The sequence below is a fragment of the Herpailurus yagouaroundi genome, unplaced genomic scaffold (genome assembly GCF_014898765.1).
Source record: "Herpailurus yagouaroundi ecotype Mexico unplaced genomic scaffold, PumYag 67623, whole genome shotgun sequence".
In the NCBI taxonomy this organism is placed as follows: domain Eukaryota; kingdom Metazoa; phylum Chordata; class Mammalia; order Carnivora; family Felidae; genus Herpailurus; species Herpailurus yagouaroundi.
Window position 1 is genome coordinate 338,576 of NW_024420424.1, and position 12,257 is coordinate 350,832.

At 34.9% G+C, this 12,257-nt stretch overlaps 1 protein-coding gene across 2 annotated transcripts in view; it reads right to left on the reverse strand.

Moving 5' to 3' along the window:
• Positions 1-12,257, reverse strand: part of LOC121025332 (uncharacterized) — a 357,007-nt gene that overhangs the window by 292,327 nt on the left and 52,423 nt on the right. For both annotated transcript variants that reach the window (XM_040467877.1, XM_040467876.1), the window contains exon 4: positions 3,579-3,742. In XM_040467877.1, coding sequence (XP_040323811.1) covers positions 3,579-3,742 — 164 coding nt within the window. The remainder of the gene's footprint in view (positions 1-3,578; positions 3,743-12,257) is intronic.

A 12,257-nucleotide genomic window follows, 5' to 3' on the forward strand; every position in this document is an offset into this window, starting at 1 on the left:
GTAGCCATCAAAATCCTCGAGGAGAAAGCAGGCAAAAACCTCTTTGATCTTGGCTGCAGCAACTTCTTACTCAACATGTCTCCAGAGGCAAGGGAATCAAAAGCAAAAATGAACTATTGGGACCTCATCAAAATAAAAAGCTTCTGCACAGCAAAGGAAACAATCAGAAAAACTAAAAGGCAACCTTCAGAATGGAAGAATATATTTGCAAATGACATATCAGACAAAGGGTTAGTACCCAAAATCTATGAAAAACTTATCAAACTCAACACCCAAAAAACAAATAATCTAGTGACGAAATGGGCAAAATACATGAATACATACTTCTCCAAAGAAGACATCCAGATGGCCAACTGACACTTGAAAAAATGCTCAACTTCACTCATCATCAGGGAAATACAAATCAAAACCACAATGAGGTACCACCTTATGCCTGTCAGAATGGCTAACACTAACTCAGGCGATAACAGATGTCAGCGAGGATGCAGAGAAAGAGGATCTCTTTTGCATTGTTGGTGGGAATACAACCTGGTGCAGCCACTCTGGAAAACAGTATGGAGGTTCCTCATAAAACTAAAAATAGAACTACCCTATGACCCAGCAATTGCACTACTAGGAATTTATCCAAAGTATACAGCTGTGCTGTTTCGAAGGGACACATGCACCCCCATGTTTATATCAGAACTATTAACAATGGCCAAAGTATGGAAAGAGCCCAAAAGTCCATCAATGGATGAATGGATAAAAAAGATGTGATATAATGGTAGTATTATTCGGCAATCAAAAAGAATGAAATCTTGCCATTTGCAACTATGTGGATGGAACTGGAGGGTATTATGCTAAGTGAAATTAGTCAGTCAGAGAAAGATAAAAATCATATGACTTCACTCATATGAGGACTTTAAGAGACAAAACAGATGAACATAAGGGAAGGGAAACAAAAATAATACAAAAACAGGGAGGGGGACAAAACATAAGTGACTCATAAATTAGGAGAACAAATACGGGAGTGGTTGTGGAAGGGGGGATGGGCTAAATGGGTAAGGGGCACTAAGGAATCTACTCCTGAAATCATTGTTGCAGTATATGCTAACTAATTTGGATGTAAATTAAAAAAAAAAAGAAAGAAAGAAAAAGAAAAAGAAAAAGAAAAAGAAAATAAACCTTTTCCAATGACACAGTAAATCAGTTCATGCAGTATGCAAGGATTCTCATGGTGTTTGCTATTTAATAGTCTCAATTGAATACCTAACCTAATGGGATATAAAGTAGAATCAAATATACATATCATCATACTCTTGTAAGGCTATGATGGAAAAGATACAAAAAGACTACTTTAAAAAGGAGTACACATTGACCTTAAAGAGAAAGTAGAAGGATAAGAGTTTTCAAAACTCAATAGGACATATTAGAACACTTTAAATCCATCAGAAATAGTTTTTATTTTTATTTATTATAGTTGACACACAATGTTACATTAGTTTCAGTCCTAAATAGAGTGATTCAACATCTGTATATGTGATACTATATTCACAAGTATAGCTACCATTTGTTACCACACAATGCTACTACAATATCATTGATGTTACATCTTTGATTGCCAGGAATTATTCATTCCATATTTGTAAGCCTGTAACTCCCACTCCCCTTCACCCATTTTGCCCATTCTCCTGCCCACCTTCCGTCAAACATTAGTTTCTTGCCTGTTCTTATAGGTCTAATTTTGCTTTTTTTGTTTATTCATTTGTTTTGTTTTTTAGATTCCACATATGATAGAAATCATATGACATTTGTCTTTCTCAGTCTGACCTATTTTGCTCAGCACAATACCCACTAGGTCAATCCATGTTGTCACAAATGGAGAGATTTCATTCTTTTTTTAAAAATATTGTTTATTTTTATTGTTGAGAGAGAGACAGAGTGTGAGCAGGGGAGGGGCAGAGAGAGAGGGAGATGCAGAATTCGAAGCAGGCTCCAGGCTCTGAGCTTTCAGTACAGAGCCTGACGCGGGGCTTGAACTCACAAGCTGTGAGATCATGACCTGAGCCAAAGTCGGATGCTCAACCGACTAAGCCACCCAGGCAGCCCAATTTCATTCTTTTTTATGGATCCAAAATATTCCATTGTAAAAATTGGCAGAGGACCTAAATAGACATTTTTCCAAAGATGATACATTGATGGCCAACAGATACATGAAAAAATGCTCAACATTAATAATCATCACAAAAATGTAAATCAAAACCACAATGAGACATTACCTCACACCTGTCAAAATGGATAAAATAAAACACAAGGAATAACAAATGTTGGTGAGAGTATAGAAAATAAAGGAAATTTCATGAACTGTTGGTGGGAATATAAATTAGTACAGCCAATTTCTAAAAATAGAAATGCCATATGATTCAAAAATTCCACTAATTGGTATTTATCTAAAGAAAATGACTTTATTTACAATAGCTAAGATATGGAAGCAACCTAAGTGTCCACTGATAGATGAATGACTAAAGAAGTGGTATATACATACAATGAAATGTTATACAGCAACAAAAAGGACCAGATCTAGCCATTTGCAAGAACATGGATGGACCTAGAGGGTATTATGCTAAGTGAAATAGGTTGTACTGTGAAAGAAATAGTTTTTAAGCCTGTCAAATGAAAATTTAGGGGCGTGGCTCAGTCATTTAAGCGTCCACCTCTTTATTTCAGCTCAGGTCATGATCTCTTGGTTTGTAAGTTTCAGCCCCACATTGGGCTCTGCACTGACAGTGCGGAACCTGGTTGAGATTGTCTCTCTCCTCTCTCTCTGCCCCTCCTGCACTCTCTCACTCTCAAAATAAGTAAATATAGTTAAAAAAAATAAAAATAATGGAAAATGAAACTCAGTAGACACAATTAGGCATATGATATTTCTTGAATTATTCAAGTAATTGAAGGTCCTCAATCAATATTTGTTGAATAGGTAGATGGATTTTGATCACAGTCCTGAAATAATGAAAAAATCCAAATCTACTTCATCTTTGTTAATGAGTTCCAGACTTGTCCTTTGTATTTATTATTGAGTTTTGGTTTGACTGAGCTATTATATAAAGTGACCACTCTATTTCTAGGTGCAAAGACAACTGTCTAGAATATTGTGTCTGGCCTTGATAACTCTTTTATCATTCTTTGATTCATTTTCAGATTCAGTGGATATAGCAATTCTCTCAATCCTTTTATCTCATAAAAATTTGTGAGTTTATTTTTTAGAACCTCCATCTCTCACTTTCAATTCTATAAGGCAGAGTAACCTTCAGTTTAGGCAGAATATCTCTGAGTTTTCCCAGGAATGATGGGACACATTATCCTCACGGCGGAGCAAGAAACAGCAACCACTTAAGACAGTGCCATGATTCAAATACAGGATTATGAAGGATCCACAGAGTAATTAGAGACCATATCAGTCATAATTACTTTTGAACTAGAAAGGCAAAAAACTGAAATTCACTGTAGACCACGTATCTGATGGAAACACACTCTTTTCTTTAATTCATTTTTTGTTAATTAAAAAGAAAGGCAAATTAGGACAGTGCTATACTCACCTTTTTATTAATATTAGCAACCGCTTTTAATATGATGTCCTGGTGGTCAGTCTGTATTATGCCAAGTTCATTAAGTTTTTGCCGAGTAATGTTAAGTAGCTTCTCCCCATTGATTTTTGCTCTTTCAAAGTGTTCTCCATATATCAGAAAATTATAATTCAATTCTGAAAAAAGACAAAAGAGGTAGAGGAAATGTCAAAGAAAATAGAGACCATACCTCCTTTAAAGACAACTATATAATTCAACCAGTATAGAATTACTTGTGCCTTTTTTCTTATTATCAATGAGCCACTTACAGTTTTTATTCCAACACTCCATCTTAAATTCAGCGTCCTTAGTTAGAAAGGCTTAGGAAGGAGAGATTTTTGTAGGCCCTCACAGAAATGCTTAAGTAGAAAATTTAATTAATGAAAGATACCCTGTTAAATATACACCTATAGTTAGAGATTATAACTGAAAGTATATTTATAATCTGTTATAATAATATTGAAGATGGACTTCACAGAACTGAGATAAAATGTACTTCTTGATTTGTGACTGCTTTAACATTTGGAATTTGATCAATTAAGAATCCATATAGTTAATATATGTGACCTATTTGGGGAGGGTACAATCTCTTGGGTAAACTGCTTCATAACTATAATTAAGAGGGAAAAATCCAAAATTATTCACATATATATTTTAGTAACCTGCTTCTGCCATTTCTTTAGCTCTATTTAGAAAGAAGTAATTAGAAGATCCATAAGTAAAACAATATATATTAAATAATGGAGAAAAATTAACTTAATCTGATATAAAAGAAAGCTGAGCTTATATGAATAACTAAAGGCATCAGAAGACTAAATACATTATGGGGGCACCTGGGTGGCTCAGTCGTTAAGCATCTGACCCTTGATTTTGGCTCAAGTCATGATCTCAATGTTCACGATCTAGAGTCCATAGTTGGGCTCTGTGCTGTCTGCTTGGGATTCCCTCTCTCTCTCTCTCTCTCTCTCTCTTTCTGCTCCGTAAACTTAAAATAAGAAGACTAAATTATGAAATTATCATTCTTCTTTGGTTACACATAGTAAGAGTAAGGGTACAGTGGAAATGGTCCTAGATTAACATAATTTATTTGAAATTTGATGAACTTCCCTATGAAAGTGAATGTGGCTAATATCCTGGGAACTAATGATATAAGCTGATTAATACAGATCTTACAACTTTGATTTTTTAAAAATAACTCAGGAGAGTGTTTACCTTTATAATATCTTTAGATAATCTGCTAAAGAATTTGATAATATAAATAGCATTTCATGAGGAATATTTAAACTGCTTTTAAAACTTCTCAAGTACGGGGACATCTGGGTGGTCAGTCAGTTAAAATTCTGACTCTTGATTTTAGCTCAGATCATAATTTCACAGTTTGTGAGTTCAAGCCCCATATGGGGTTCTGTGCTGACTCATGGAGCCTGCTTGGGATTCTCTCTCTCTCTGCCTCTCCCCTACTCGTGCTCACTCTCTCTCACTCTCTCTCAAAATAAATAAATAAATAAACAGAAAGCTTGTCAAATACAGGTATACACTTCACTATACTCATATGCTAATTAAATAATATTTGCATTCTTACCTATTTATTAAAACAAGTCCTGTCAATGACCTCTGATAAATTTACTTTGTTAGTTTCATTCTTTTTATTTAATTTATCTTTTATTCGAGTATAGTTGACACACAATGTTACATTAATTTCAGTTGTACAACTTGGTGATTTGACAAGTTTATACATTATGCTATGTTCACCATAAGTATAGGTACCATCTGTCCCATTACATCATTACAGTATCATTGACCGTATTCCTCTTGCTCTGTGCCATATTACCATAACTTTATCATTTCATAACTAGAGGCCTGTATCTCCCCCTCCTCTTCACCCATTTTTTTCCAATCCCCCCCACATCCTTCCCCCCTGACAACCATCAGTTTTTTTCTCTGTATTTGTAGCTCTGATTGTGCTTTTTGTTTTTTTATTCTTTTTTTAATTTTTATCTTTAGATTCCATGAGTGGAATCATAAGGTATTTATCTTTCTCAGTCAGACTTATTTTACTTAGCTTAAGTAGGTCCATTGATGTTGTCTCAAATAACACAATCTAATCTTTTTTAAGGCTGTTTAATATTCCATTTTATATATTATATAATATGATATATAATCATAATATATGATTTATATAACATTTTCCTCATCCATTCATCTTATAATGTATCACACATATATAATACATAATAATATACCACATTATATATATATATATACTACATTTTCCTTATCCATTCATCTATTGATGGACACTTAGTTTGCTTCCATTCTTGGCTATTGTAACTAATGCTGCAATAAACATAGGGGTGCATATATCTTTTTGAGTTAATGTTTTCATTTCCCTTGGGTAAATACCCAATAGTGGAATTATTAGATCATATAGCATATCTATTTTTAGTTTTTTGAGGAACCTCCATACTGTTTGCCACAGTGGCTGTACCAATTTACATTCCCACCAACAGTGCATGAGAGTTCCTTTTTCTCCACATCCTCACCAACACTTGCTATTTTTTGTCTTCTTGATTTTAGCCATTTTGACTTGTGTGAGGTGATATCTCATCATGGTTTTGGTCTGCATTTCCAAGATTAGTGGTGTTGAGCATCTTTTCATGTGTCTGTTGGCAATCTGCAGGTATTCTTTCATAAAATGTCTATTCAGGTATTCTGCCTGTTTTTTATTTAAAAATTTTTTCTGCCCATGTTTTAATAAGATTCTTTTTGGTGCTTGTTAGTTTCATTCTTATTACAACCTACCCTTTAAAGGCATAAAAGTATATTTCTTTTATTTTAAATTTTTGTAATTCTTTATTGCTACATATTTAGACTGGTTTTACCCTTTGATTACTCATAAATTAGTAGAGTTTCTCATTGAATTAAAAAAATTTTAAAGTAAAGCCACCTGGAATAGCTCAACTTTTGTCAGTTTATTATTTAGATTTCCCATTTCCATCCATTGGAACATTATAACAGAGAACACTTCTCTGTTCCATGCTATAAAATAACCAGCAATATAATTCAGAGTTACAAAGTACCTACCTAAACTTGGGTGTATGTCTCAGCTTATTTTTCAGGCTATTACTTCCTTTCATTGGGCAGAGAGAAATAATTCAGTATTTGATTTATAAGAGTACATATATGAGTGAATAAAAGTAAATAAAAAATATCAAGAGGAGAGATTGTCTTTTTCCCATTATATATTGTTTCCTGCTTTGTTGAAGATTAATTGACCATATAGCTATGGGTTCACTTCTGGGTTTTCTATTATGTTCTACTGATCTATGTGTCTATTTTTGTGCCAATACCATACTGTTTTGATCACTACAGTTTTGTAATATAACTTGAAATCTGGAATTGTGATGCCTCCAGCTTTGTTCTTTTTCAGGATTGCTTTGGCTATTTGAGGGAAGCTGTGTAACTATGTCAAAATAAATTTGAAAGCTTAATTTCTCAAGGTAATCTTCCTATTAACTTATAGAAGACTTTGCTGTACTTATTTCATTACACTGGTTAAATATGATAAAAAATAAACTGAAATTTCTATGAGTCAGTTCTCATGCTATCAATTGACTAGGAGAAAATTATATATAGCTTTGTCCAAAAGAATGATATATATATTATTATGGATGGTGCTCATATGTACTTGAAACTTTACTCAGTAAATATATTTGAATGTTGAATGATTTATCAGAGGGGATTTGATCTTTTCTTTACTCTTCATGTGTATATGGAGAGTGAATAGTAATGCCTTGAATATTTGACACCCCCCAGTGTCACATTCTGTTTATGAACTGCAACAGATACTTGCACTGAAATGTAATATACTGTCAACAAGATTGTAGGAATAAATTAAATAATTGTGATGTATACAAATTAAATAAAATAACTTAGTCTCTATAGATGATTGAGTATCTGATGTAGTACATGTCAGTTATTTCTCCTAGGTTACTTTGCCTTGTTTTTATAAATCCTCTTATTAAAACTTCCTTAGAAAGCATATGGACCAGATAATAACTATGGACCTGAAACTAGTTGCATGCCTTCACCAACCGATAGCCTGCATCCTTTTATTACAGGATTCTGGATTGAATCTATACATATCATTTGGTCTTCATTTATATATAGGCCTTTTGAGTCATTAATGGCATAATTATCAAGTTGGTCTGATTAACATATATCAGCTATAAGCATATAAAGCTTGCAAATCAGAGACGAGGCCATTTCTGTAAGGAAGCATGAAGACTGAAGAAGCTAAATGTTCATGATGCAAAAAATCCGTGGCAAATGTCCAAGGACACATTTAGTAAGCCTAAGAATTGATTACAATTCCACAATTAGCATGCCCCTTCAAAGTGATACCACCAATGAAAGGCAGAAAGCTCATTCTCAATATCTGGCACAAAAGCTTCCAGGTTTGTAAAACCATTTATATTTTGATGTATTTTCACAATTCATAGTAGTGCTGTTCAAATTACCTCCAAGGATAAATTTTTTGAATACTAAGCTATCAATAAGAAAATATGTAACTTTCAAATTGATTTATATGACATACACATCCACACCTACCCGGTTTTTATTTTTATCCCATGTCACTTTGTCCCGTCAGAGCTTAATATTAACAATATTGATTTATAAGTTTGAGTCACAGTATTATTCTTAAATGTTGTGTATATGAATGAATATGTGCATGCATTTGTATATGTTTTAAATTTATTTTCCCAAATATGTGAGTAATTTATATAGTCATGACCCCATTGTATATGCATGGATTGACATAAGCCATTAAGAGTAGATTGTATATTTTGTTTATAAATATAAAAATGATCAGTTTTTTTCTCTTAGTTTAAGAAGCTGCAAGACCCACTGTAATAATAATAACTAATATTTGCCATTTTAAACACTTTTCATATATTAACTCAATTCTTACAACAATTCTGACAAAGGAACTACTATTATCTGCACTCTGCAGATGCAAAAACTGACTCAAGGAGAGGTAAGTCACTTAACAAAGGATACAAAGCTAGTAAGTGGCTGAGTCAGGATTTAAAGCCAAGAAGTTTGACTATAGATCTCATGCTCTTAACCACTATGTCATACTACTTCTCATAGTAATTGAGATGGTCTAAAATTGGAAATGACTACTTATGACACCCACAAAATACCTTCTAGAATGCCATGTAAGATACAGCTGGCCACAATCTCAGAGTAATCTAAGTGCAGTCAGTTAACCACAACTGTGAATTTTTTCAAAGATCATAATCCATATGTACAGCTCACCATTCCTTAATCTCACTCATTCATTTGTTCCGCAAAGATTTAATAAATGATTTCTATGTGCATAATAATTGTGACAAATTCAGGGGGACAGGAAGACACACAACACAATCCCTGCATTTAGAGAGCTTACAATTTTATTTTAGGACACTAAACAGAAACACACAAAAAATGTTAATATCATGTATCTTAAACTAAAAGAAATATGCCCCAAGAGTTAAGTGAATGAGAAATATTGTAGGCTTTAGTTAATAAAAGAAATGAAAGATCAGAGTGAATTTGAGTGATGGGGCAATGTTTTCACACATTCATATCCTGCACAATAAAACTGCAATCTCGTGTTTCCTAACATTGTACGTAGCATGTTATTTAACTTCACCAGTCAATTCTTTATGTTCTTAAAATCCACCATATTGTATATAGATTAATACAATACTATTTTGGGTCTAATTGGGTTTCTTATTTGTATGGGCTATGACTTTATCTAGAAGAGGGCAAAAAATACTAAAAATTCAAGGAAAATATATATATATTGTTGAATTATATTAGTCACAAATAGGCTAAATTATTGAAACCAATAACACAACTGAAAATTAAAGAAATATTTATACAGCCAAAAGCTTTTAAAATTTCCTAAAACTCAACAATTAAGAAAATTTCATATCTCTATATTTTATAAGAAAGTGGTATATACTTTTAATAAAAAAGGGCCAAAAAAGACACCCAATGCATTTTAAAACTCTTCGTTTACTGAATTTCAAGCAACAGCATTTTAACTGAGAGCTTCTTCAAATTAGCAAGTCATACAAACCATATGTGACAAAGCCTAGACATACTACTATGAAGAAACTACAAAATTAGATTCCAAAGACATCCAGGGATTTCAAATGTAGAAAACAAACCTGGCACCAACAGAAAACTAGCATTTTCATTTTATGTTATAGAACAACAGTCAAACATAAGAAAGATGCTCAATACATCCAAGAGGACTCAATTTAAAATACAGTTAGAAAAAAATAAAATAAAATAAAATAAAATAAAATAAAATAATAAAATAAAATAAAAACAAAGTTGAAATAAACTGGCTTGAAAAAATGCTAAACAATTATAAAGCTAAATAAGCAAGCTATAACTTTAAATATTGAGAATTATACCCAAAATGGTATTTTAAATTATACACAAAATTAATTCTTAATGTTATCTTCTTTAATGAGACTAAAAATGTAGAAAATCCAAAGTAAATGCATATACATTTTATATATATTTGGAATCCAAGGGGATATGCTAATTTTTATATTTATGTTTGTATGTACATTTTGTGGGAAATGTTTCTTAATTTTTAAATGGCTTATGATGCTATTTAAATTATAAAAGTTTGCTACTTCTATATACTCAGAATAGTGTAATATCAGTGAATGATATCTATACAGTCTGCAAAGCATATAGTGAAGTGTTTAAGAACACTTGTAATAAAGGTATTTCTAAGAATGATATTTGCTTACTATATAGAAGTTAATATTCTATCAGTCAATAGAAGTTATACATATTCTGCAATACATGTAGAACGGTGTTAAAGAATACTTCTAAGAAAGATGTTTGGAAGAACACTGTTTACATATTACTTAGAATGTGTATCCTAAAAGTGTTTTACGTATACTTAGAAGAGTGTATTATAACAGTGATAGTTATACACATTCTTCAATGGATGCAATGAAGTGTGTAAGAACACATGATAAAGATGTTTCTAAGAACACTAAAAAATTATCAATGTCAAATAATGAGGTGGGGGTAGGGAGGCTGATTTAGAATAAAGACCAAAATATTAAACTCTGAAAAAGCTACTAATAAAAAAAAAAATTGAGATCCAATTTGGTTGCTGCCTAGAGGACAGCTTTTGTCTCAACATGAGTCATTGACAAAACAGATCACAGACAAAATTGTGAAATCAGAAAAGTTGGACTTGGGGCTTTGTAACTGATTTCAACATCCACTGATGTGAACCACTGGAATGTACACTGTCACTCAAAACTTCAGCTCATACATATCCATATACATACTACTCAATGTTTAACACATTGAGGCATTCATTACATAATTATATTTTATTATTTTTTCATAGAAGCACAGGGTATAGCAATGAGAGAATATTTTCATTAACAAATACCTAATGCACATTTGTTTTCTATTAAAAAAAAAAAAAGAGAGACAGTGGGGCGCCTGAGTGGTTCAGTCGGTTGAGCGTCCAACTTCAGCTCAGGTCATGATCTAACAGTTCGTGGGTTTGAGCCCCAAGTCAGACTCTGTGCTGACAGCTCAGAGCCTGGAACCTGATTCAGATTCTGGATTTCCCTCTCTGTCCCTCACCCGTTCATATTCTGTCTCTGTCTCAAAAATAAACATTAAAAGAAAGACAGGATGGAGAGGGAAGATGGCGGCGTAGGAGGACGCTGGGCTGACCACGCGTCCTGCTGATCACTTAGATTCCACCTACACCTGACTAAATAACCCAGAAAACCACCAGAGGATTAGCAGAACGGAGTCCCCGGAGCCTAGCTCAGACGAGAGGCCCACGCAAGAGGGTAGGAAGGGCGGCGAGGCGGTGCGCTCTCCATGGATTGGCGGGAGGGAGCCGGGGCGGAGGGGCGGCTCGCCAGCCAAGCAGAGCCCCCGAGTCTGGCTTGCAAAAAGTGGAGAGGCCTGACGGACTGTGTTCCGACAGCAAGTGCGACTTAGCGTCTGGGAGGTCATAACTTAACAGCTCTGCTCAGAAAGCGGGAAGGCTGGAAGACAAAGGGAAGGAGAGCTGCTGAGCCCCCTGACGACAGAGCTCAGTTTGGTGGGGAACAAAGGCGCCTGCCAGCGCTGTCTCCCCCGCCCATCCCCCAGCCAAAATCCCAAAGAGAACCAGTTCCTGCCAGGGAACTTGCTTGCTCCTCGCAAACACCCAACCCTGCGCTTCTGCAGAGCCAAACCTGAGGCAGCGGATCTGACTCCCTCCTGCTGCCACAGGGCCCCTCCTGAAGTGCATCACCTAAGGAGAAGCAAGCTAAGCCTGCCCCTCCTGCCCCTGTGCACCTTGCCTACCCACCCCAGCTAAGACGCCAGATCCCCAGCATCACAAGCCTGGCAGTGTGCAAGTAGCCCAGACGGGCCACCCCACCCCACCCCACAGTGAATCCCCCCCCGGGAGAGGGGAAGAGAAGGCACACACCGGTCTGACTGTGGACACAGCGGTGGGCTGGGGGCAGACATGAGGTCTGACTGCGGCTCCGCCCACCAACTCCAATTATACACCACAGCACAGGGGAAGTGCCCTGCAGGTCCTCACCACGC